Source organism: Nicotiana tabacum, chromosome 5 (genome assembly GCF_000715075.1).
Source record: "Nicotiana tabacum cultivar K326 chromosome 5, ASM71507v2, whole genome shotgun sequence".
Lineage (NCBI taxonomy): Eukaryota > Viridiplantae > Streptophyta > Magnoliopsida > Solanales > Solanaceae > Nicotiana > Nicotiana tabacum.
The window spans coordinates 2117350-2144129 of NC_134084.1; the positions used below are offsets into that span (position 1 = coordinate 2117350).

Genomic DNA, 26780 nt, shown 5'->3' on the forward strand with positions numbered 1-26780 from the left:
AACTATTATACATGGAAAAATTTAATTTTGTGTCTCGCACAACTGATACTAATTATGTGAGTTTTTTTTTGTCTTACAACTATATGGGTCCCCGAATTTTGTGTTATATATTACATATCTGGGTCTACAAAGATGTGAGATAAAAAGAGGTCTCATACAACTATCTTAATTGTAAAAATAGCACGGTATAGCCAGTTTTCGGACTGGTCATTCAAAAATAGCCAGCGTTTACGAAGTCAATGAAAAATAGCCACTATTTTGCTGCAACAGAGACCGGTCCAGCATAATATACTGGAGTTCGGTGCACCTGTGTATGAACTCCAGCATATTATGCTGGACCGGTATACTTTGCTGACTCCAATATAATATACTGGAGACTGGAGCACCGGTGCTCCAAACTCCAGTATATTATACTGGACAATTATACTTGCTGGAACTCCATCATAATATACTGGAATTCAAACATACTTATGCTGGAACTCCAGTATAATATACTTGCGTATTTTCCGGGTTTTGAACAGTGTTTTCGCTCAGATTTATCTTTACATAAAAAGTGACTAAATTTCGATTACTTTTAAAGCTGAGCTATTTTTGAACGACCAGTTATAAATCTGACTATTTTTGAATTTCTCCCAAAATAAAACCACTCATTGTACATGCATTGTATCACAAAATTTACTACACCATTTGATCATAATTAATTACTCCTAATATAATGTAACACTTTACTTTAATAATTTAATATAGTTTGGTACGAAAGTAGATAAACTTGTGGTTTCCACTCCCTTTGGTCCATTGTATGTATCCTATAGCCAAAAAGAAAATCACTCATTCTTTTCACTTTAAATAATTAAGAAACATTAAAAAATAATTTAACTAATTAACTTCAATCCTACTATTTCAAGAAGGTATGTATAATTAGTTACTCATTCAGCGTCTTTTTTTTAGATCTAGAAGAAACTAAAATTTTAACTAGAATATCCCCACAGACGGCGCCAAATTATATGACCAAAAAGTATAAAACTCTTTGTTAAACTAATTAAATAAAAGGGCAAGGGGTTAATGCTAGTTAAAAATAATAACCCTGGATCTAAGGCCGGTTCACGCGGATAACGTAGGAGCCATCTTGATATTGATTTATTGAAATACACATTAAATGTTGTGGTTATTAATAGAGTGAGAATAATGATAGGCAAGAATGTAATAAATGACATTAAATATAAATAGAGAGGAAAATTCACCTAATATTGAATGAGGTGGAGGAAATTATTCCTCTAGCAGTGACTGAATGACAAGAATACAAGATAATATGGGTCACGTTCTTGGATGTGATGAGAATGATAATGGACAGAATATAAAGATCGAATCTCTTTCAGAAGGTTGTTCTTTGTATTTATCTAGAGAGCTTGTTTTTCAAAAGTGTTCTTATCAAATGCAATGTTACATGCCCTTTGCCTTATCTTTCCTACTATTTATATGAGACATTCCCGAAAAAACCGCGAGCCTAATGAGTCACTCAACGGCTTGTTCCGTTCGCCACTGATTGACCTCGGCCGAACTATCTATGATTAGTTACAATTCTCACGATAATCACCTTCCTCGTGCTAAATCTCCTCGGTTGGATTTTGACCTATACAATTTTCTGGTATTAAACACTTCTAACAAAAATAAGATATTTTTTTAACAAATTGAAGGGAAAAAAAACTCAGTGTATTCTCACAAGTGGGGTCTGGAGGGATAGTGAGTACGCACATTTCATTCCTACATTGTGAAGATAGAAAAATTATTTCTAGTAGACTTTCGGCTCAATAAAACCATAATGACAATATTGTTCCCAAAAAAATAGTAATGGATATAGTAATGGAAAAAAGAGTAATAACAATAAGATAATAAGGTAAACAAGCAAAAGAAACAATCGATCGTACTAAAAATATAAGTACATAATTTTGTTAGTAGTTTAATAAATTTTAAATCACAGGAATAGAGAAGAGCAATTAATAGGTCACTATTTGGATTCTAATGACTAGGTACTTATTCAATGGACGATTTATGTATTGGTTGACTAATTTAAATTTGCATCGAAATAGTTCATTTAAGAGAAAACCTTTTTTTTTATAAGATTTCTTTATTTTCAAGACTCAAATTATAAATATATAATATAATTAAAAATAGAGGTTAAGTAAAAAATTACTACTTTCTCCGGTCCAAAATAAGTGATTTTTTGGCCTTTTTTTGTTGTCCAAAATAAGTAATTTTTTAGATTTCAAGAATGAATTAATTATTTTTTTTTCTATATTGCTCTTGGAGTTAATAGTGTTGGAGTATGTGTTAGGAGTGTTAGTGATTTTTTTTTTCTATATTGCTCTTGGAGTTAATAGTGTTGGAGTATGTGTTAGGAGTGTTTATGTGAAGAAATAGTAAAGGTTAATATAGTTAATTTCATTGCTAATTAATGTTAAAAAGTGGATTTATTAATTTGTGTAAAAATAGCTAAAAAATCACTTATTTTGAACCGGAGTGAGTAAAAAATAAGTGGAGACTCCTTCAGAGTTATTATATATATATATATATATATATATAGACACATACCTACTGTCCTCATAATGTGCTCATTTTCTTCCTCCCTCATTAGCTGCCTTATGCTCAGCAATCCCAATATACTTTCTGTGGTTTTAACATAATCCCCACCTGTAAAAACTTCTCAAAAAATTTCACTTACAAAAAAAAAAGAAAAAAAAAAGAGAAGATAAACCCCTGCTGGAAAAGGTAATTTTGTTGAATCTAAAATCTCATTTTCAAGCTTTTATTCAATTTTTGGAACTTGTTTTCCCAGATTTTGAATTGTCATTTCTTGTTTCTGTTGTATTCTCTTAAGTGATTGATTCACTTATTCAATCAGTAATTTTTCCATTGAGCCATGCCAATTAATATACTTAACTTCAATTTGTTTATTTTTTTAATTTATTTTTTGGTTCAAGAATAAAAAAGGTGGGATTTTAAGCTGAAATTTGTAATCTCGAACTTTAAGAATACAGTTAGAAGCTAGTATAATTTTAGCAATTTTCATTGTTTTGCTGTTTCTTTTATTTGGATTGGATATTTTATTTAGAAGTTGGGTCTACAATTATTTATCCTTATATTGTAAATTTTCATTTTTCAAGTTTTGTTCTCTATTTAAAATATTTGCAACATTTTCTCCAATATATGATTTCCTATGTACTTGCAATTTTTATTTTTTTTGTGCAAAAAAAGAAAAAGGTGGGATTTTTAGCTGAAATCTGTAGTCTTGAACTCTAACAATACTGTTAGATGCTACTCCCTCCTGTCGCTTTTACTTGACACATTTTGACTTTTCACGCCACGCTCCTTAATAAATAATAAATGAATCCGTAATAAATAATAAATAAAGTGCATAATTTTATTTTTTCATTGAGTCGTGGACCCTGAATCTGATTGGAAGCTAGTTCCTTTTAACTTCGATTTGAACATCTTCTAGAACTCGAGTCTTCAAATCTTTATCCTTTAGCTAGATTGAACATCTTTAATAAGTTTGTTCTTCTATTTTTTATGCTTATGTTGCATTTCTTCTGATATATTGTTATAGTTTTCTTTAGCCGAGGGTCTACTTGAAACAGCCTCTCTGCGCTCTCAGAGTAGGGGTAATCTTACCCGGCGTACACATTACCCTCCCAAGACCCCACTTGTGGGGAATCATTGGGTTTTTTGTTGTTGTTGATATATTGTTACAGTTATACATGTCAAGAAAAAAAGATAATTATTTAGTTGTATCTTGGTTATGTCTAGTTTAGACTATATTGTTTGTTTTTGGGGTATTTAAAACCGTTTTCATTTTCCTCGTTTGTCTCCTGTTAATACAGTTTTGAAACTGGATAGTGCGGAGGGAGCAAAAAAGGAAACTGAATCTCGAGTGTCTATTCGGATTTCAAATAGTTCGGCTGAAATTTTGGATTTAAACAGCAAGTAGGAAAGTGTAGTTAAGCAACATGATTCATTAGTATGGTAGACCATGAATTGAGGTTTATTGAAGAACCCTATTTGCGTAAGTAGACAAATTCATGTTTCTTCTTCATGTCCTGCTTTGCTGAGTTTGCCTTAGTTGATATCCTTGTGGTCTTCTGTTATCTCGGACAGCAAAGTTATCAAGTTTTAATATGATTTAAATTTTTAATGCAAATGAATCTGTTCCTTGTGGTTTTATGGCAAAATCAAAGTGGTTTTTTTAGCTTGGGACAATAAAAGGAAGTTCATTAAATTTTCTTCTTATTTGCTTGGCGTATTGATTCAGTAAAAGAAATATTCTGTTCCACTTTTAAATGATCTTCATCTTTCTGGCTTGTGTCTGCTAAATCTTTTCCCTTTCATATTGTCTCGACCTCGTGTCTTCTGTACAGTGAATGTGTGATCTTAGACCTGCTCAGTAATGTAATTCAATGTGTTGTGCAGGATGATTATTTGTCATGATTTGACGCTGGAGGTTTTGACGTTGCACAAAGTTTTACTCCATTTGTGCTGATTACAAGAACTTGGAGTAAAGTTTGATATCTATAATGGATAGAAAGGACACTTCAGGATTCGTAAGCGGGGGTGGGATGTGCTCTTTTTGACACATCTAACCCTAGTTTAGCCGCTAACTATTTTTTAGCCTGGAAGTCAGGCCGACTGTTCTTTTGCAATTGAGATTTGGTTCAATAGTAATTTTTCATCCTAGTCATGGATCCCAGATTCCACTATTTGGGATTTGCTGCGAACCCGTTTTTAAATGCATCCAAAAATCTGGGCAATTCCATCCCAATTGGCGGAGCTGTAGCTGAAGGTGGTTATTGTGCTGATACCACCCTGCGTCTTGATTCGGTTGGGTCTCTAATACCTTCAGTCCATTCCCCAAAGGAAATTGATCAGAAAATTGATTCATCTTTATGTCTAAGTTTAGGCCATTCATCAACTTCCACGGAAAGTAAGTGGAGTTCAGGCATTTTATGCACCTCACTATCTCCAGTAAAAGAAACTCACAAGTCCTTGATGGACCTGGAAGTGAACTTCGGTTTTTATCTTGCCAATGAGACGACAGCAAGGCCGAAAAGTTCAGCTATCTCCATTCCAAAAGTACTTGACGCAGGGACTGCAATTGATCTGGAACTGAGTCTTTCCAGTAGTGCCGCTGAATCTGATGTTACTACTGTGCCACACGGTTTTGGTGGAGCTTTTCATACTGATGAAGTATCGACAGGTTCTTATCGGAATACTGGTAGCTTTTTTCATCCATTGCATGCGCCACAGGACAAAGAGGCTAATTTCTTCTCGAAGCAGGCAATAAAAGAAGTTGAGCCATCTCCAGTCTCTCCTGATCCCTCCTCAAGTGTAATAACACATCCAAAAAGCTCAGTAACCTGTACTTCCGGGTCAACAAAGCATCAGCAGCAGCAGCGCAACAGTGGTATAAAACAGTGTCAGTTCAAGGGATGTGTTAAAGGAGCAAGAGGTGCTTCTGGCCTTTGCATTGCCCATGGTGGAGGCCGTAGGTGTCAGAAACCGGGCTGTCATAAGGGAGCCGAGGGTCGAACCGCATTCTGCAAGGCCCATGGCGGTGGTAGGCGGTGTGAATTCCTAGGGTGTACCAAAAGTGCAGAAGGACGCACTGATTTCTGCATCACGCATGGGGGTGGACGCCGTTGCAGTCACGAAGGCTGCACCCGCGCTGCCAGAGGGAAGTCTGGATTATGCATTAGACATGGTGGGGGCAAGAGATGCCAGATGGAGAATTGCACGAAAAGTGCGGAAGGACTCTCTGGCCTCTGCATTTCACATGGAGGTGGCCGGCGGTGTCAGTACCCCCAATGCACTAAAGGGGCGCAAGGAAGCACCTTGTTTTGTAAGGCCCACGGTGGTGGGAAACGTTGCATATTTGAAGGGTGCAATAAGGGCGCAGAGGGGAGCACGCCTTTCTGTAAGGGTCACGGTGGAGGGAAAAGATGTACATTCCAAGGAGGCGGGGTTTGCCCAAAGAGTGTGCATGGAGGGACTCTCTTCTGTGTGGCGCATGGTGGTGGTAAGAGATGTGCTTTCCCAGAGTGCTCCAGGAGTGCTAGGGGCCGGACTGATTTCTGCGTGCGCCATGGTGGTGGTAAAAGATGCAAATTCGACGGCTGTGGAAAAAGTGCTCAAGGAAGCACCGATTTCTGCAAGGCCCACGGTGGTGGAAAAAGATGTTCTTGGGGTCAACCTGGTTCCGAGTTTGGCCATGATAATCCTTGTAACTCATTCGCCAGAGGGACGACACGTGTATCTCATGGTGCTCTGATGCAAGACAAACGTGTTCATGGTGGTGCCACTCTAGGGGCTGTGGTCTTGGATCCAACACCCCAAAATCTGGGGAAGATGAAGGAGATTGCCAATGTACAGGATATGTATATTGATATTATGAAGATGGGAAATAACATTTTGACATCTACCGGTTGGAAATCTTTTGAGTTAAAGGAAGGGAATACGCCAGTTGGTGGAAGCTCATCATCAGTTTCCGAGGGAAGAGTGCACGGAGGAAGTTTGATGGCAATGCTGGCCGGTGGCTCTAGCCACACCTTAAACAGCAGCAGGGGCACAGTGACTACATCCGAGAAACCTTTTGGTAACGCCTAAAAACTACATGTGAGATACACTAGCCGCTTCATCCTTGCATTTTGGTTGTAAGCCTTGAGAATTCCGGATGTTTGTGTCAATTTCTGTTATCTACCTTGTTCACTATTATGGTGATTGAGAAGCTGTTATCTTTCATTTGTGAAGTTGGGTTTCGACTTGAACCTACTACTGTTATAGTACAACAACAAAAAACAAGACACCCTTGTGCTAGTGGGGTCTGGAGATCAGCTCAGACACCGGCGGTACCTATTGTTGGTACCTATTGTGATACCAGGTCTTCAGGAGGCTTTGGCTCAGATCGTGAGCGTGTACACGGGCCTAGCTAAGGCGGTTACTATACTGGTAGTGGTTACGCATACATTATCCCTACCTTGTGCAAGTAGAGAGACGTTATAGTATATAGTGGTAATAAGGGGAGGTTCTAGGCTGAAAGTAAGTGTAAGAGTTTGGTATCCAGTATTGGCTTTAATGTACATTTGTACATAGCTGTTTTCTTGTAGCTTTGGTGTAAATATTTTGTGGTAGTATGAGAACTCATTATAATTTTATTTCTATAGCATGCTGCCCCCCACACACACAATTTTAAGTTATCAAACTTTGCCATTATTCAGTTTTCAGTGAGTCAATGCTTTATTATATGCTATTCAAAAATAAACTATCTTTGTCCTAAATAATTATTTACTACAACATAATTTGTGGGGTGCTGTTGGGATGACATAACCCTGTTTTGGATTGTATTATTCCTAACTGCCAAGTGGCAACTGGCAAGCTAAAGAAGTCTATCTCTCAAAATATTAAATGTTTTATGGGGAAAAAAAATTTGCAAAAAAAAAATTAGATTAAAGGATGCTAATATAAAATATCGGAGGGTTATTTTGTACTATTCTTTTCTTTTTGATTTTCTATATCCAGTGTTTGGTATCCGTTTGACTCGAGTAATCTTGATTTACATCGGAAAATTCCACTTTGAGAGCAAAACGCTCTCCGTCAAAAACAACTCCATATCCATATACAACAACAACAACAATTCAGTAGAATCCTACAAGTGGGGTTTGAGGAGGATAGTGTGTACGCAGACCTTACTCCTACCCCGAATGGGTAGAGATGTTGTTTTCGAAAGACCCTCGGCTCAAGATAATAAAAAGACAAAGGGAGAGAATATTAGATTCATCACATAGATCATAGGAAATATAGGAACATAAAATGCAGAAGAAAAATGTAAAGCAAAAACGATGGCTAGTAAGTGAAACCTGCGTCGACAATAGAAAATAGTAAGAAACGACATTACCCCTAGCTATCTTAGACAAAATCCTACCGGACTAGGCTCACAAAGACACAAAGTAACGCAAGACTCAACTACCTCCTAGCCTACAACTGTAATACTCGACCTCCACAACTTCCTATCAAGTATCATGTCGTCGGAAACCTGAAGCCTCGCCATATCCTGCCTAATCACCTCTCCCCAATATTTCTTAGGCCGCCCTCTACCTTTTCTTGTGCCTTCCACAACCAGCCGCTCACACCTACTTACTGGAGCATCTGGGCTTCTCCTCTGTACATGCCCGAACCATCTGAGCCTCGCTTCCCGCATCTTCTCATCAATGGGAGCCACGTGTACCTTCTCTCGAATATCATCATTCCTAATCTTATCCATCCTAATGTGCCTGCACATCCACCTCAACATCCTCATTTCTGTTACTTTCATCTTTTGGATATGTGAGTTCTTAACAGGCCAACACTCAACCTCATACATCATGACCGGTCTAACCACCACTTTGTAGAGCTTACCTTTGAGTATCGTTGGCACTCTTTTGTCGCACAAGACTCCAGATGCTAACCTCCACTTCATCCATCCTACCCTAATACGGTGTGTGACATCCTTGTCGATCTCCCCTTCCCCGTGGATAACCGAACCAAGGTACTTGAAGCTGCCTCTACTTGGGATAACCTATGACGCAAGCCTCACATCCGCGTCCACTTCCCCTGGCTCGGCGCTGAACATACACTCGAGGTATTCCGTCTTCGTTTTGCTTAGCTTGAAACCCTTAGACTTAAGCGTATGTCTCCAAACTTCCAATCTCTCATTAACACGGGCTCGTGACTCATCAATCAGAACTATGTCATCGCCGAATAGCATGCACCACGATACCTCCCCTTGAATATGATTTGTTATCGCATCTATCAACAGGGCGAATAAGAATGGACTGAGCACAGAGCATTGGTGTAACCCCATCTCAACCGGAAAATGCTCAGAGTCGCCTCCTACTGTCCTAACCCGAGTCTTAGCCCCATCATACGTGTCCTTAATTGTCATAATATAAGGAACCGACACACCTTTTGCCTCCAAGCATCTCCAGAGAACTTCTCTAGGAATCTTGTCATATGCTTTCTCCAGGTAAATAAACACCTTGTGCAGATCCTTCTCTCTCTCTATACAGTTCCACCAACCTCCTAACAAGGTGTATAACTTTTATGGTGGAACGACCCGGCATGAACCCGAGCTGGCGACTCCATATCCATATTCGAATATGAAACCTCTGATTAAGGATGAGATGTTATTAAGGGATCAAAACATTTCCTCATATGCTTTCTCAAGCAGCAAGAATTTAATGCCCAAGCAGTGACACGTTGTTAATTTCAGACTCCTCCGTTAGAGCCAACAACAGTGCATTGTTTTATTTCAAGACGTTCCTTGAATCCTTTTTTTCTCAGAGGAAGAGTCGAAAGAGAATCATCTTAAAAATCAAGACTAATGCTTGAAATCTAAGTAAAGATTGAATTTCTTATCTCATGTTGCTTAATTTTCGTTTCGACCTAAATATTCCCATTTTCAAAACTCAAATTCAAAGATTCTAATTAAAGAACATTATTGCCCAATTTTGCTAAGGTCAATTCTGTCATTTCAGTCAATGAGTAAATGCTCACATTTTTCGGACAAGTCAGCAAATATAGCTCAACAAAATGTTTGACTGAACAGTCCTCACACACCCCCAAAAAATGGGCAACTGTAACAGCTCATCTTCCGACCAAACTACCACCATATCCTCAGGCGGCGCCACCGGTCCACCGCCGTCTGAAACCACCGGTATCCGAATCATCCCTTCATCTCAACCGCCACCTCCCCGACCACTTTCCGGAATCGGCCGTGTCCTCGGCAAACCAATGGAAGACGTTCGTTCCACCTACATTTTCGGCGGCGAACTCGGCCGCGGACAATTTGGAGTAACCTTTTTAGTAACTCACAAACAAACGCACCAGCAATTCGCGTGCAAGTCAATCGCCACGCGAAAGCTCATAGCGGCTGACGACGTGGACGACGTACGCCGCGAGGTTCAGATCATGCACCACTTAACCGGTCACCGGAACATCGTGGAACTTAAAGGAACGTTCGAGGACAAGCATCACGTTCACCTCGTCATGGAACTTTGTGCCGGCGGCGAGCTTTTTGACCGGATAATTGCTAAAGGACACTATTCCGAACGAGCTGCCGCCGGACTTTGCCGGCAGATGGTTACGGTGGTTCATTATTGTCATTCTATGGGCGTTATGCATAGGGATTTAAAGCCGGAAAATTTCTTGTTTTTGAGCTCCGATGAAAGTTCACCGTTGAAGGCTACTGATTTTGGATTATCGGTCTTCTTCAAACCAGGTATTATTGGATAGGTATTATCAGTCTTCTTCAAACGAAATTCTGTTTACTGACACTGTAAATATTGCTATTACACAATCTAATTGCAGTTAACTCTATGTAAGGCTAATTTTATGTTATATGCATTGATAATGTAATATTATACACTGATAGTAATGTTCTTTTACGCCATCACTATAATTTAACTTGTTATAGCAGGTTCAATCAATGCTATTTATTAGAGTTATCTTCGATTCCCTTCAATCAGATTGCATAAATAACTTTTGCACCATTGGTGCATAGAACTTAAACTCTATTACACCGTCCGTGCAGTCTCTTGATTTTTTTTTTTTAATGATGATGGTGTTCAGTCAAGCATTCACACCTCGACTGAAAACTGGTAACCTACTGCAACCTACAAACATAACTGCCAGTTAAACCTGCCCATGAGCTGGAGCAAATGAGCTCACATTGAGTGTCATAATGGAGAGTTGAACCTGGGATCTCCAGTTTGTTACTCTTATGTCTCAACAACCAGTCATCTCATTGGGGACCTAGTATCGTGATTCATGTAGGTCGAACATAGGTTACAATGGTATTTTCTGGTAGACAAATTTATTTGCTTTCCAAATGCTTACTGTAAGACACAAGACAATAAGAAAAAAGATGATTGAGTTAACCAGTGTGTTCTGTTTTGTGAAATCAAGCCTGAGTGCCTGACCTATTAGAAGGGTCAATCTCGAACAACGAATCCCATATTCCTGTTAGTAAATTAGTTTCAAGACTTACTATTGACTCCCCAAATCTCAACCATATCTGGTTCTGATGATATAGTTACTAAATTTTGTTAAGGTCAATGAAGTATAAGAAAAGCATTGAATTCATAATTAGGATTAATCTCATGTAGTTCATGCAAATCAAGAAGCCATTCTTGTAACAAAACTCAAGCCTGTGTTACTTGGATCATGTCTCTTTTATCTTATGTTCCGTTAAGTTTTTAGCTGGACCACTTGTTTACAACTCTTTGGGATATAGGGGTGACCTATTCAAAAACCACTCGTTGATGCAGGTGATGTGTTCAAAGACCTAGTTGGTAGTGCATATTATGTCGCTCCTGAAGTTCTGCGTCGAGAATATGGACCTGAAGCTGATATTTGGAGTGCTGGAGTTATCCTGTACATTCTACTCAGTGGTGTTCCGCCATTCTATGGAGGTAACTTCATTTGCTACCTCTAGAATTTTAGCATCTGAATGTCCTAAAGCTTCTTCATCATTATTGTTTCTTTGTTTCGTTTCAGCACAGGTAGAACAATGGTGGATTCACACATGCACCATATAATATCTCGTTTGTTGCCCTTAAGCTAAAATATGAAGAAGAAATTGAAGAAACAAGTCATTCAGGAATTGTAGCAGAATACACTGGAAATTTTAGGAAACTCGAGGAAATGGCATAATAAGTAGAAAAATTTCATACTTCTCCTGCAGCTATTTTTCAACAGCATTATTCTTGTTCCTCTTGTAATTGCCATAATGTAACAATATAGACAAATTTATCATTCCGAATAGATGGTATCTTGCATTAGATGTTAGAGTTTTCTTTTGTATATCTGAGCATGGTTGCTTTTCGACTCCATATTTACAACTGCCTTCCCATAAAAATAACGAGGGGATATCTGCTCCAATTATTTAAACCATTTGCCATTGTCCAACTTGGGGAAGCATATCCTATTTTTAGGCGAATAAACTTGTAAGATGTTTTGCTAAATTTTGCCAAGCCTTTTGTTTCTAGTGCTGAATAGCTACCAGAAGTAAACTATACAGGCAAAGTTTGTGGATAATATTCTCCTAGAAAAGGACATGTTCCAATTTTTTTCATTGACTTGGAAATATTTCTCTTTCTTTTATGCAGAGAATGATCAGAGTATCTTTGATGCCGTTCTTCGAGGTCATCTTGATTTTTCATCTGATCCTTGGCCTTCAGTATCGAGTAGTGCCAAAGATCTTGTTAAGAAAATGCTACGATCTGATCCTAGAGAAAGGCTTTCTGCAGCTGAAGTCCTAAGTAAGATTCAACTTTAATCAAGATCTATCGTAATACATTGCAAAATGACTTCATAGTTACGTTGTCTCTAATTAGATATAGTTTATTTATTTATTTATGTTTAAGAGTAGATTTATCTGTATAGCATCAGAATTCCTTTAACTAAGTTCTTAGTCTATAGAATCCAATAAATTATCCCAATCAGCTTTAGCATACAGTTCATACAAAGATCCAATCTATGGTTGTTTTCCTTCCATACATGCCATAAGGTACATGTTCATGCCAATTGACTTTATTATCATTTTCTTATTAGTACAATCCCAACTGAACTTAGTGAATAAGTGTAAGAAATGATGCATGAGATGTGATCCAAATGAACATATTGGTTGTATCTGACACCAAATTTCTTCCCTCTTAAGACAAACATGTACGGGTATGACATGGCTATCTAACTTTATATTGAACCTTAAGATTTATTAGAAAACTACTAACACATCCGCACATGTATATGATATTCATATTAACACAAAAGCAACTATATCCGCACCTTGTACTTACTTAATAAAATAATGTAACCATACCTTTGTGCATTGTATTAACAAATAAGCCACAAATTATCGATTTGTTTTTTTCACATATGGTAGACTAGGACTTTCATATTGTTATAGTATTTTAATTTGACACTAGCTTGATGCACTTAAAAAAATTATTTAGCAAAATAAAATAATTAACAAATACGCCACAAACTTACTGTGCTATAACTGAGTAAATATTTTGTGCAAACGTAGATCATCCATGGATGAGAGAAGATGGTGATGCATCTGACAAGCCTCTTGACATTGCTGTCTTATCTAGAATGAAACAATTCCGTGCTATGAACAAGCTGAAGAAAGTTGCACTGAAGGTTAGAATTGTGTATTCAATGTTCTTATTAACGAGATAGGCCATCTCTCTCCATCTCATGTGTTCCTTACAACTGTGCTTATCTTCTGTTGCCCTGCATTTGTAGGTAATTGCCGAAAATCTCTCCGAAGAAGAAATCATTGGCTTGAAGGAAATGTTCAAATCTATAGACACAGATGACAATGGAACAATTACATATGAAGAATTGAAAGCTGGTCTTACAAAAATGGGCACAAAGCTTTCTGAGTCAGAAGTCAGGCAGTTGATGGAAGCGGTATATTCCTGACCAATCCTTAGTTTATGGTTAAAGTTACCTTCTCTTTTAGCTTATATCTCCATCTTGCAATTATTGGTTTTTGGTCATGTTCATTTTTCACATTTGGCGAGCAGTGAATTACTTTAGATGTAAATTTCTGAAACTAAAATCTTCTTGGTGAAACACATGAACAAGAGATTTACATAGTCCAATGGAAGTTTTGGTGAATGTGTATCTCGCTCCATCGCAGTATTCTATACCCATTAGCAAGTTCTGCAACTCTTTATGGATAGTGTTTTAGTTATTAAATGCTCCAGGAAACGATGGAGCGGTTGTTCTCAGTTCCCGTAAAAGTTTTGACATGATGAATATTTGGCTTTCTAATACTCCGAAGAGTGGGTGCATAGAGTGTACTTGCCTAACATGATTAATACATAGTCAATAATACAGATAGCTTCCCTTCCAGGCTGATGTTGATGGAAATGGAACAATTGATTACCTTGAGTTCATAACAGCTACAATGCACATGAATCGCATGGAAAGAGAAGATCACTTGTACAAAGCATTTGAGTATTTTGACAAGGATAAGAGCGGGTGAAAAGCTATCTACCTGCTCCTCTACGTTGAATTTAAACATTTTACTGCTTTCTAATCTCGGTTCCTTTAGGTATATTACGATGGATGAATTGGAGCACGCCCTGAAGAAATACAACATTTCTGATGAAAAAACAATAAAAGAGATCATTGCTGAAGTTGACACAGACAATGTACGGGTTCCTTTCATTTCTGAATATTTATACGATATTCCTATTCAACTTATAACTTTTTTTCCAATGTGAGAGTTTCTTTTGGTAACTTAGGAGAGTTTTATTAGAGTAGTTTGATCACATGGTACGGAATCTGCATGTGACATCTCTGTGGCTTAGGAGTTGAATCTTTGTTTTTTTAAATCTCTTTATAAGTAGGTCTCTCTCAATGAAGTAAGTTTTTTGGAAGGCACTCATTAAACATTGGTTTTAGCGAAAAGAAGTGTTGGCAGGACGTAATTCTTTCTAGTGCTTTTTATCATTTTGTTACAGATTTTGTCAATCATGACTTAGTTGAATTGAACCAATATAAACTTGATACGACTTCAATAGTTGAATTGAACCAATATAAACTTGATACGACTTCAATAGTTCATGGTATGTAGATATATGTCTTGATCCTTATTAAAAAATATATGCTGTCTTTTGATATTTTCTTAAATATAAGAAATAGAATTTGTTCTTTTAATAAGAAAGCTGCATACGGAAAAAAGAAGAAGATGATTTTACGAGTGAGTTGTGGTTATGTATAATGATGTTTCTTGGACTGACATTGATAAATATTACTATCCAATTGCAGGATGGAAGAATCAATTATGATGAGTTTGCTGCCATGATGAGGAAAGGTAATCTGGATTTTGTCAACAATAGACGTCGCAGATGAAACCCACGAAACTCATAAAGCAAACCATTTGATTAGCACTGCTACTCCAGTGAGTTTCAAGAACTTAAAGATCCAATTGGTTCCCTGTAACAATCTGGGAGTGTGAGAGCTGTGGCTCTTGGCTTTTTGGTCAATTTCCTGTAGAGTTCGTGTTAAGTTGAGCTTCTGGTTAGGTGTATGATGTTCCATTGAATACAGATGTGAGCGACTAAAATCTGAACACGAAAATATGCTTGGTACATAGTATACAATTGATAATACTGATGTACTTTGGTTCATACTTCAGCCTCTTGAAACTAATGAAGAGAAGTCCCTTTCTCCTCCTTTTGTGTGTTTTTCATCAGTCACCAGAATATGCCTTCACAGGAATTATAAGTTTGTGTACTTGTTTGGAAACAAGCCATATTCTTAGAGCAATGTATTTGTTGTCCCACATTTGGTAAGAATAGTTTTTCTCCAATTATGGGTAAACGGGCCAAGGTTGGGGCAGGATTGCGGTAATGACATCAGTAGCCACTTTAAGGGGCTGCCATTTAAGAGTTAGCCAACTGTGTTGTCTTGAAGTTAAGATTTCTGGTTTAAATTTTTTTGGCAAATTAAGTACTGGCTAATTTCTAAATAGCATCCGTGAAAATAGCTACATGTGCACTCCCCCCCCCCGGCAAGCTTTAGCCCATCAAGTGCATGGATAGCTGATTTTGGGATCCATATTGATCCATGGCCAAGTTTATAAATTTTTGTAAGTCTAGCCACTTCGAAAATAACTTCAGACATGGAATTAAACTTGCAAAAATCTGCATTTGAAGTTACAGATTTTGTTTGAAGCTTGGCATATTTATTGTGCTAGTAAACTTCCGACGTATGTGTCCGAAGTTTGGCAAGGAAAATTAGAGGACAAATCTAAGCTAGCGTTTGGATATAGATTTGGTTGAAACTTGAAAAAAGAATTTTTGAAGTTGTGTTGAAAAATAGTTTTTGAAAGTTGAAGTTGTATTTGGACATGCATTTTATTTGAAAAAAAAGTTAGAACTTCACAATTCTTATTGTCATACTCTGACCTCCATGAATTTAAAGAAAATTCAAATTTTAAAGTAGCCACCACTTGTAACACTAAAGCAAAGCCTTAATAGGTAAGCCTAACATTGCAGAATAATGAAATGAAAACATAAATTTAACAACTACAACAACAACAACGACCCAGTGAAATCCCACTAGCGGGGTCTGGGGAGGGTAGTGTGTACGCAGACCTTACCCCTACCACGAGGGAGTAGAGAGACTGTTTCCGAAAGACCCTCGGCTCAAGAAGACAAAAAGACAAAAAAAGACAATATTAGTAACACCACATAAATAATATAAAAAATATATATATGAAAAATAAGAACATGAAATCAAGAAGAATAATACAAAGCAAAAGCAAAAAAGTATCCCTACCAAACTAGTCTCACAAAGTTATGGCATAAGACAAGTCCCAATTACTTCCTAACCTACAACCCTAATATTCGACCTCCACATGTTCCTATCAAGAGTCATGTCCTCGGAAATCTGAAGTATCGCCATATCCTGCCTAATCACCTCCCCGATACTTTAGACACATATCAACAAAAACAGTGGTGATACTAATAATGACAGCAAAAACAATATTATGAATCAAAAATTTATTTTACTTTGTAGTGTAACGAGTGATTTGACAATAATTCTTTGGGTTTTATTTATTACCTCCAGAGGCAAAGCAAAATAGTAATATATTTTGGAAAAGTAATAATCAAATGTTGGCAAAATTCTAAAGTGAAAAACAATCTGTCAGAAGTGGGATTTGAACCCACGCCCTCTCACGAAGACCAGAACTTGAGTCTGGCGCCTTAGACCACTCGGCCATCCTGACAACCTATGATAGACTTGCTCCCAAGAATATAATTTGTATCTTTGACTCTTCGCATCATAAATACGGTCAACCCTCTCCATAACAGCTTCGTTTGATCCGATATTTTTTGGCTTTTATAATGAATGACTGTTAAACACCTATAATAGCATTTGACGTTTAAATATTTTTTGGCTGTTATAGATAAAAATTATTCAAAAATTAATTATTTTTTCCTTTTTAATGTTACATATAAAAGATAGGAAAATTATTCAAATTTAAAATCTCAATAGATATACATATTTCATTAGTTAAATATTGAATAAAGCTAATACATTATTAATAAATTCATAACTAAAAGTATAAAGATTTAAACTCTGAGGCATACATTTTAAAGCTACCTAAAAAAATAATTTTTTTCAAGATTGATGGAAGAACTTTGTAATTGTAACTTATTTCGTAGATTTCATTCTCTTACTAGCGATATAACACTTGAATTGGCGAAGATTCCTGTCCAAATTTTTAGCAAAAAGGTATCCAATAGATTTTCCTTGAAGACAATATAAGAGCTTAACAGTTAACTTTTCTATCTAAATATTTTTTGGAATTTGTCCAATGGAAAAGATATCATGTGCAAATCTTCAAATATTATATCTTATGCGAGATAGAAACTTTGTTTAGTGAAAAAGATTGTGTGCATGTTTTTAGAATTATTATTAGTAATCTTAAAGATTTTGTATAGCTGTTATAGAAGGGTTATTTAACAAAGAGCATTGTGCTATAAATATAGTTGTTGCTGTTATAGGTAAAAAGCTTTTATATAGAGATAAATTATAACTTAAAAATTCGGTTCTAAGGAAAACTTGACTTTTATAGTGAATGATTGTTATATAAGGATGTTGTTATAGAAAGGTCTGACTGTATAACTCAATTGCTTCGAATATTACCCTGTATTGTCTGAAGGGGGATGTAGTAAGAGCGTAGGTGAGTGATACGCATAGGAGGCATGCTCGAAAAGCAGCAATAATAGTATGGTTCCTGATACCATCACTAGATTGCGACCACAGTGACGAATACTTCTAGCCTATTTGACCAAGCTTTTTTGTGGACCAAAAGTGCTTTTTTTGGCCAAAAGCACTTTTGGTCAAAAATTGAGGTGTTTGGCCAAGCTTTTGGGAGGAAAAGTAGTTTTTGAGAAGCAGAAAAAGTAGCTTCTCTTCAAAAGCACTTTTCTGAGAAGTACTTTTGAGAAAAATACACTTAAAATCAGTTTTCAAAAGCTTGGCCAAACACTAATTACTGCTCAAAAGTGCTTTTCAAATTAATAAGCCAAACACAAACTGTTTTTCGCCAAAAGCATTTCTTTAAAAAGTACTTTTGAGAAAAACACTTTTCAAAATAAGTTGATTTTAGAAGCTTGGCCAAACATGCTACTGCTTTATATGAGGTGGAGAGAAAGACGATTTTTTCTTTATGCGGTCAACCAAATACTATATTAACCGATTTTACGCTAAATTTAATTATTTCAAACCATCAACCAAACACCCCCTTATTGTACTAAATTTCAAAATAATATAGAATAGTATTCCTATTTCTCTTCATTTCTGTGAAATTATTCCTCTAATAAGGCAGCTGATAAATTATCAAGGAATTATTTCTGTAAATTACATAATGGTTTTCTTACTCATTTTAAAGGCTCTTACAAAAGGTTAATATAGTTCTTGGTGAAAATGTTAGCAAGTCAAACGAAATATGCAAAGACTAGAACTAAGCAACGTTTATTGATATTAATAATTGCCACTAAATTGAGACAACTGCGTGGGATACATAGGATGAGGCAAATACAGCCCCCTTATTGCTATCTAGAAAAAAGAAAAAAGTGGAGATGACGACGACGACAACAACAACCACCGCCTCAATCCCAAACAAGTTGAGGTCAGCGATATGAATCCTCAGTTCTTTCATATCGGGGAGGAAGGGCTAATCGGATGAGGTGAAAGAAGCTGAAGTTTGATCATGTTGAGTCCCATAACCTGCAAAAATCGAAAGCAAACTTAGGTGCCTTAGTTTGAAAATAGTCCCTATCAACTATTATGTATAGTCAAACATCTCTATAATATCGTCGTTTGTCTCGACATTTCTTGGCTGCTATAGAAAATGTTGTTATAAAGGATAACATGAAAAATCGTTCCAAAAAGGACTTGTCGGCTACAATGAAATGTTGTTACAGAAAAGTTTAGTTGTATACATTATATTCTAATATGTATCTATAACCAGTTAGTATTCGGGCTTTTTTCACTTTTAGCCCGCAAAGAAACTATTTATATTTGGTAGCCGAAAAAATGTATAATTTTTGTATATAACATTTAAGTTGCTCGGACACGTGTGCGAGTGTTCGACACAGGTGCGGATCTAAAGATGGGATCTTTCGAGATGAAAATTCTAAGATTCAGGGATACAGATCCTAGTACGGATAGGGGTGCGGGGGTCCTACTAAAAATAATTTAAAAAATAAAAATATAAAAATATCTCTAAATTATGAGAAATTTTGTGGAATACTTACGTATAGCTTGTAAAGTGTGAATTTTTTTTATTCTCAAGTTGTAGATAAGCAAAAGATTGATTTTCTAGATAAGATATGTTGTTTTCTTCAAATTTACACTAGTTTTGGTTTTGATTTCGAGAATCAAATCGTATCTCATCTCAAATTTTTCCTTCCGTCGTGGTCAAAATACCCAAAATTGTTTGACCAGATCTGGTACGGATCCCATACCCACACTCATACTAGTGTCGTGTCGGCACGGATGCAGCACCTAAACTGCCATGTCGGAGCAACTTAGTATAACATACAGAATGTATATATATATACAAAAAATATACATTTTCCGGCTATTAGTTTGAGAGCAACTATACAGTGTTATTTTCCCTTAGTATTCTCTCCGCTATTCTATGGTCCAAGAAATGCAAATAGACACAAAGAAGAAGTAAAAGAACATTACCTCCTTATAGCTCATCCTTCATTGAATCTGTTTGTGCATGTTCTGATACTGTTAGATCAGATTTTGCAAAGTCTGAGGGGGCAGGGGTATCCCTATTAGTCTGGATAAATTCAATAACAGCCTCTTTTGTTCTATTCCCCTCGAATCGCGACAAACTACCGGCTGTAGATATCATGTATAATGTTGGGAATCCTTGAACTTCGAATCGTTCACGAGGTATATCATTTTCTGTTCCATCCTAAGGTAAATTGCATGGAAAGTAAGAAGAGTAATCTTACAAAAATGCGGAAAAAAAGAAGAAGAAACGAATAGAGAAGATAGTCATGGGATCAAGAGATTCTTACAATCTTAGCAATTAGGACATCAGCGTCGTTTTCAAATGAGAGCGCGATTTCATCCAAGACGGGAGCAAATTCCTCGCAGTATTTACAACCAAGACGATAGAACTCTAGCAATACTGCAAGAAACAAGAACAAAATGATAGGCTGCAGTAAAATCCCCGCACTCACTCACTAATGCTCCCCTTCGCTCCCTCGAAAAAATAATTAATACTCCCTCTGGCCCAATTTATGTGACACTCTTTCCTTTTCAGTCAGTTCGAAAAAGAATGACACATTTCTATATTTAGTAACAATTTAACTTCAAAATGCCTAATTTACCCTAATGATTTATAGTCGCACAAATATCTATGGCTCATTTTAGACCACAAGTTGCAAAAGTCTTTCTTTCTTTCTTAAACGTCGTGCCCAGTCAAGATAGAAAAGTATAACTAAGTTCGATATATAACTATTTTTGCATTTATTGTTCAAAGAATGATGCATTAGTTGATACGAACCATCTTTCCCTGAGTTGAAAACCATATCCTCTAGAGTCTCAGCAACCACAACCTTGACAGGTTCATTATTAACTTCCGGAATAGGCTGCGATTTCAAGTATGGTTTCAACTTGCCATCCTGTAGTCATACAAGAAAAGATTGAAACATAATTGGAGAAAGAAAAAAAGATTTTGAAAGACAAATAAGTCCTCATGTTCGTGCGTAGAAACGAGTAAGATACTTGAGTCTGGATTGCGTTAGCAACATAGTAAATACTAGGAAATCATAGAATCAGGTTCAAGTCATTACCTTAAAATCCTTCAACCAAGCTGCAAGGCTATCAGGTTGTACATGTCGTTGAACGTATTTTGTACCGTCCATGGCAAGTACGAAAATCAAAGGTACTTGATCAGTGTTCAATCCAAAATACTGCAATCGAACGAATAAATATTCAACTCACTTTTCTCTCCCATTAGGAAACATTATAAAGTATTTTACGCCGATTGGATTGAAAGGAGGATGAAAATGACCTCAAGGGCTCTTTTACCGGTCTCAGCATCTCCTAAGAGGAAGTTCGCTTCCTTTCCTTTGTAACTGGCGGCAAGATCATAGTATTTGGACTTGAAATGATCAAGATCCGTAGTGAAGTTCAGAAATAAAAATACCTACAAATTCCAAATATCGATTGAAAATCTCCAGAGGATATTCTTATACACACTCTTTTTTTACTTTGCGTTTCAATAAATTATTTTTAGGAAGGTCGAGTACCTTATCCCCGGGACTATGCAAAAAGTGGTTAACAAATGCCTGGTTTTCCGGCTTGTCATCGAGAATAGCCATGATTGGAACGCTAGTTTCTTCAATGAAATTCTGCATCGCCTCAACTTGAAAATCCTGGGATAATATTATGTATATACAAGTACACTGTTAGTGAAACCGTTCAAAGCAACACAATCAAAAAAGGGAAAAGAGTTCTGTCAAATTGATATATAGAATCAAACTCAAGAAATCACAATACCTCGAAATCAGCATAGAGTTCATCAAATGGCTTAAATAGACGAATAGTTGGCTTATCAACCGGCCCACCACGAGGGAGGAATTTTGCATCAAGTGTGTGAACAAAGTCGTAATCTACTCGTAAATCTTCAGCTAAAACTGTGAAGTTCATTATCTTCTCTAAGCAGAGTTCTGGAAATATGCCAACCTAAAATAACAACATGGCGCGGTATTTTTTACCCACAAGCTAGTAATGAGACAAATGAACATAACCTGTATAAAGAGAATGCCAATACTTACAACAACAATTTTTTTCTCATCGATAAGGCTTGCAGCATCTTCCTTTGATTTGATTTCAAGAGATGCAGGGCCGGCATGTTTCTTCAAATATGAGATTATACCGTCTGTCTCACGAGTACCTTTATAATCATGAACTGTCTTGCCACCATTCCGGAATATCTTAATGCTCGGAACACCATTATGAGTGTAATTTCTTGCGAGTTCTGCATTTTCCGGAACTGTTGTGTCCATTTTAGCAAGAATAACTGGAGGATCATGACTACTCAACACTGAAGCTGCTTCTTCGTACTGCCACGATAGAAAAATAAATACAAAATAATAAAAATAATATGTTACTCCCTCTGTCTCAATTTATGAGGCACTATCCGGTTTCGAGAGTCAGAACTTCTTAATTTTGACTGTGTATTCGGACAAAGAATCTCTAAGTTTTTTTGAAATAAGATTTAATTATTTGGAAACTACGTCAATAGTACTATAACTCATAGTAGTAATTAGTAATTCAAAATATTTTAAAAGGCATAAGAAAAGATCACAGTCAAGGAAAAATTCGTTTGACTCTCAAAATCCAAACAATGCTACATAAATTGGGAAGGAGGGAGTATATAGAAAATATTGATAAAGCCAAATAAGTCATTCTAAATAGTAAATTAGTACCTTAGGGGCAAGTTGCTGGCAATAACCACACCTATTACAGAGAAGACAGAGACAATTAGGTCTAAATTTTTAATAAGAGTGTATATTCACAAGATAGCTATTCAACTACTGAAATTTAAACCAATGAACTTTCCTTATTCATCCTACTAGTGTTTGACTGAAAACATAATCTTTGAATGTAAGATCCATTTATAGGACATCAAACTGAAAATGAAAGGAAAGCATTTTTAGCATCTGTTTTTAAGATAAAAAACTTTTAGGATAGCAAAATCTTCAGCAATGCAGCTATTAGGATATCCATTAGATATAACTACACGCCTAGAAGTATGTTTTGGCGTAATTGGTAAAGTTATTGTCATATGACCAAGAGGTTACAGGTTCAAGCCGTGGAAACAACCTCTTGCAGAAATGCAGGGTAAAGTTGCGTAGAATAGACCCTTGTGGTCCGGCCTTCCCTGGATCTCGCGCATAACGGGAGCTTAGTGCACCGAGCTACCCTGGGATAACTACATGCCTAATACTACCTATACCTGTATGCTTTCCCAATAGTCAAACCAAATGATCATAGCACAGGAAGAGCGCCAGGATTTGAAGCTAATGGGTTCGAGATTCTAGTCTTTTTAAAATACTTAAGTATTTCTTTAGACAAATACACTGGCATGCTAGCTCCGCTCCTGAACACATGTACCGGATAACTTTGTCCACCAAAGGTTAGCAAAACGGAAAGAATACACATTTTGGTTTTTCCCTTCACTAAGATTTGAACTTGAAACCTCATAGTTCTCCTCCCATTTCATTGGCCAATCGGTCATACCCATTCTTGTAGAGTTTTTAAATATTTTATATGTAAAACAGATGAGTAAATCTAAATTGATTTTGACTCCACAATAGGCTGCATAAGACAAATAGGACTGTGTGGTCTGTGCACTAAGAGTGAAAAGTGTGTGTGTTTGTTTGTGAGAGTAAACTACTTCAGTAACCATCCCAGTCTATCCATGAACCTTGACCAACAAAGGCGATTTGAAGTTATGAGTCCTGAATTTGCCATCGAACCTAGAGGCCAACCTATATATGTGTATATCTTGAAATGGTTAATTTAAACTTAGCACTCGGAACGCTTAAAGCCTTTAGGGGTACTGGTTGAGCAGAATATTATGCCCGGTCGCATTAAAATCCTGAGTCCACCTCTGATAGAAGCTATAGCTCATTTTAGTTATCGCGTTCGAGATTAAATATTCATACATATTTAATGAATTTATTAATACAATACTCTAGCTCCTCTCCTGTTGACCAACCTGACCATTCCACTTTTCTCAAAAATTACGGATTCGGATGAACCTGTAACTTTTGCTTAACCCCTACATTTGTATTAGAAAGTTTACTAAATATGTATAAATATCTAACTGCGAACCCAGTAACTATGCCGAGCTATGGGGTTTGGCCACAAGTTCAGAACCCATAAACTTCAAATCTTATATCTTATTTTACAAATCAAGAAACTTAAACTATTCAAAGATCAAAAGGAAAGAAACCAAATAAAAAAGAAAGAAAGAAAAATTACCATGGGGCATAGAACTCAACAACAATCATCTTGTGTTGAGAAATAATATCAGAATAATTAGTATAGTCCAAAGTCCAAACAAATTCCTGCTCCAACTTCTGCTCCTCTGCCACTACCTTTTGTCCCTCATTTTCTACTGGATCAGCAGAAACACCTGCAACAATGGCTAGTACTGCAAAAATGGCTAAAAGGGTACTGAAAACTTTACAACTTTTAGCCATTCTTGATGACTATGTATCTATCACTGTCTATTTTCACTATTAATACTCTGTATTATTGGTAGGAAAAATAGTAATTCAAGATGGGACAAGTTAGCTTATCTTTACAGCACTATATATATAGTATTATATATAGTGGGAGAAGAAAAGTGCCACGTCAATATTGATGCTTATGTGTAAGAAAATGATTGGACATAATATGTGTCTGAATAGGCGTGAATGGTGTCCAAAAAAATTATAAATGTTGGTTGACACATTAAAGTATAACTTAAAATATTATAACAAGTTATATACATTGTCCATGTAAGCAAAGGCGGACCTATGTGTAATCATGAGAGGTCCGCAGACCCCATTAGCTTAGGCAGAAATCTTATATATGACTATGTATACACCTTGAAAATGGTTAATTTAAAGCACTTGGTACCCTAAACACGAAAAATCTTTTAAGGGGAGTCGGTTGAGCAGAATATTGTGCCCCTGTCACGTAAAAATCCTGGATCCGCCTTTGTGTAAGTTATATACACTCAGGCGTAAACGGTCACCGATATTATAAAAAGATATACCAATATGAGTTGGATCACTTAGCCATGCTTCCTAATTACAAAAACGAGTATCTAAAAATACATGCGCTCACGCAAAGGAAGATGATGGAGAGTTGATCGAAATGTGCACTAAAAACTTTTCGAGATATCTCCTTCAAATCACTGGTATGAATATCGAAATCGTAAGCATCAACATGTAGGTTCCAAATCCAAGTGGTAGTAGTATAAGACCCTTTAGTTATTGTTCTTGAGAAATGACTCGGTCTGGCCTATTCGAGTTTATACACATCGATAATATGAGAAAAAATTTAAGAGGTTTATAATTTTGAAAACAACATATAAAAATAACTTGATTGTGTAAATATTTTTTAATTGACTAAATTTAATTTGTTTTTTTTTTCTTTTTGGTGGAAAAGATAATTATATTAATATTAATATAATAGTAGAAACTAGTACTAGTTATAACTTGTTTCTTCAGAATTATAGAGAAAAGAAAAAAGGGCAAATAACTTTAAAACAACTTGGAATTATGGCAAAACTCGAGATTCACGATACATATTGATAATACATTTTTGGTACTAAACAAATAATTGAAGATTCTTTTGACTTCGAAAAAAACTCGAGATTCACGATACAAGTTGATATTATATTTTTTATACTTATTAAACAAATAAGTGAAGGTTCTTTGAACTTTGAAAATGTTTAATTTAATTTAAGTACATGTTACGTCTTAATTTTAGTAGTGCACATAAATAAATGGCGGAACAGTCACATAAATGCTCGTACTTGTACCGATTTATTATTTCAAAAATACAAATAACAAATCGAAACATGCTCAAAAACACTATTTTAATTATCGAAAATATTTGATTGAATAAACTCATTTACTCCGATATGAATGGAGAGTCAACTCCAACACTTTCATGTAGCTAAAATATTGAAACCAAATTTTAAAATAAATTTTAAAAAAAAAGATAGAGGAAAAATTGGATTGAGAAGAATAAAAGTGGATCTCATAGTCAGGGGCGGATGCAGCGTATAACTTACGGGTTCAACTGAACCCATAACTTTCGACGCGGAGTAAAAATTTGTATGTAAAAATTCATTAAAATTGCAAAAATAGTAAATATGAACCCATAAATTTAAAAATACAATGGGTTCAATGTTAAAAGCCCTTAAAATTAAACTCATAAGATTTAAATCTTGAATCCGCCTCTGCATAGTAGTAGATTCCTTTTGAAGAGAGTAGTTATTTATTTTGGTCTAGACCCAAATGAAAAGGAAAATGTTCCATTTGAGATAATAGTATAATGTTTATTACTGATAAAATATGTTAAAATATAATTAAAAGATGTGAAAATAGTATAAAAATACTATATATAAAATTCAAAGTGATATTTTGGCAATTGAATAGACCTTGAGTCGCCACTAAAAGATTATCCAAGAAACGATTCTAAGATTCCTCTTATAAAAGATTTACATAAACTAATTATTCGAGGATTATAATTTAAGAATTATTTATGCGAGAAATAATAATGAAAGTAATTATTATGCAGTGATTAATAATGAAAACTCGTTATACAACTTACTTTAAAAATGCATTCTTATCTTTAAACAGATCTTCAAATTATGAATATGTCTATTTTTATTTTTATTTCAGACTGTATCCCGCATAATATAATAAATAAACTCTCGCGCAACTTAATGTAGATATCATTTCACACTGCCAATCAAACACTCAGCGACGGACGCATGTGGTGGCAAGCGGGTTCAATTGAGCCCGCTTCATCAAAAAATAATATTGTGTATATGTTTAAATTACGATTAAAGTTGCGTAAATTTTGTATAAATATTTTATTTGAACCCACTTGACAACTACTATTTT

The 26780-nt window shown here is 35.9% G+C and overlaps 3 protein-coding genes and 1 non-coding gene across 5 annotated transcripts; 2 read left to right on the forward strand and 2 right to left on the reverse strand.

The window, feature by feature from the left end:
• Positions 1-2583: 2583 nt before the first annotated feature.
• Positions 2584-7242, forward strand: LOC107831715 (uncharacterized). 2 transcript variants are annotated; one of them, XM_016659510.2, is made up of 3 exons: positions 2584-2766; positions 3879-4060; positions 4465-7242. In XM_016659510.2, the coding sequence occupies exon 3, from the start codon at positions 4732-4734 to the stop codon at positions 6652-6654; it is 1923 nt and encodes a 640-aa protein (XP_016514996.2). In that variant the 5' UTR covers positions 2584-2766; positions 3879-4060; positions 4465-4731; the 3' UTR covers positions 6655-7242. The 2 variants fall into 2 exon arrangements, with proteins under 2 accessions (XP_016514996.2, XP_016514995.2); XM_016659509.2 differs by lacking the exon at positions 3879-4060 and having other exon boundaries at positions 2586-2766.
• A 2356-nt stretch (positions 7243-9598) lies between these two features.
• LOC107831716 (calcium-dependent protein kinase 3-like) lies at positions 9599-15210 on the forward strand. Its single transcript, NM_001326266.1, is given in 8 exon segments — positions 9599-10303; positions 11352-11495; positions 12192-12344; positions 13112-13227; positions 13333-13500; positions 13949-14076; positions 14150-14249; positions 14869-15210. Coding segments are annotated over 8 exon segments (1545 nt in total). The 5' UTR covers positions 9599-9651; the 3' UTR covers positions 14953-15210.
• A 1540-nt stretch (positions 15211-16750) lies between these two features.
• Positions 16751-16834, reverse strand: TRNAL-CAA (transfer RNA leucine (anticodon CAA)). The gene has a single exon. It is a non-coding gene; the product is annotated as a tRNA-Leu (tRNA).
• A 1738-nt stretch (positions 16835-18572) lies between these two features.
• LOC107831717 (protein disulfide-isomerase) lies at positions 18573-24459 on the reverse strand. Its single transcript, XM_016659512.2, has 11 exons — positions 24136-24459; positions 22575-22605; positions 21921-22208; positions 21643-21828; positions 21393-21518; positions 21155-21289; positions 20934-21053; positions 20645-20762; positions 20154-20266; positions 19810-20047; positions 18573-18843 (listed from the first exon to the last, which is right to left on the reverse strand). Exons 1-10 carry the CDS (start codon positions 24354-24356, stop codon positions 19814-19816), a joined length of 1572 nt encoding a protein of 523 aa, XP_016514998.1. The 5' UTR covers positions 24357-24459; the 3' UTR covers positions 18573-18843; positions 19810-19813.
• Positions 24460-26780: the final 2321 nt, after the last annotated feature.

Bases quoted from the DNA above. Each gene is read 5' to 3' on its own strand.
- LOC107831715 (XM_016659510.2), top strand. From the start codon at position 4,732: ATGGATCCCAGATTCCACTATTTGGGATTTGCTGCGAACCCGTTTTTA.
- LOC107831717 (XM_016659512.2), bottom strand. From the start codon at position 24,356: ATGGCTAAAAGTTGTAAAGTTTTCAGTACCCTTTTAGCCATTTTTGCA. The intron at 21,519-21,642 runs GTATTGTGATTT...ATATTATCCCAG, and splicing joins AACTCTATGCTGATTTCGAG to GATTTTCAAGTTGAGGCGAT. The intron at 21,290-21,392 runs GTACTCGACCTT...TGGAATTTGTAG, and splicing joins TGCATAGTCCCGGGGATAAG to GTATTTTTATTTCTGAACTT.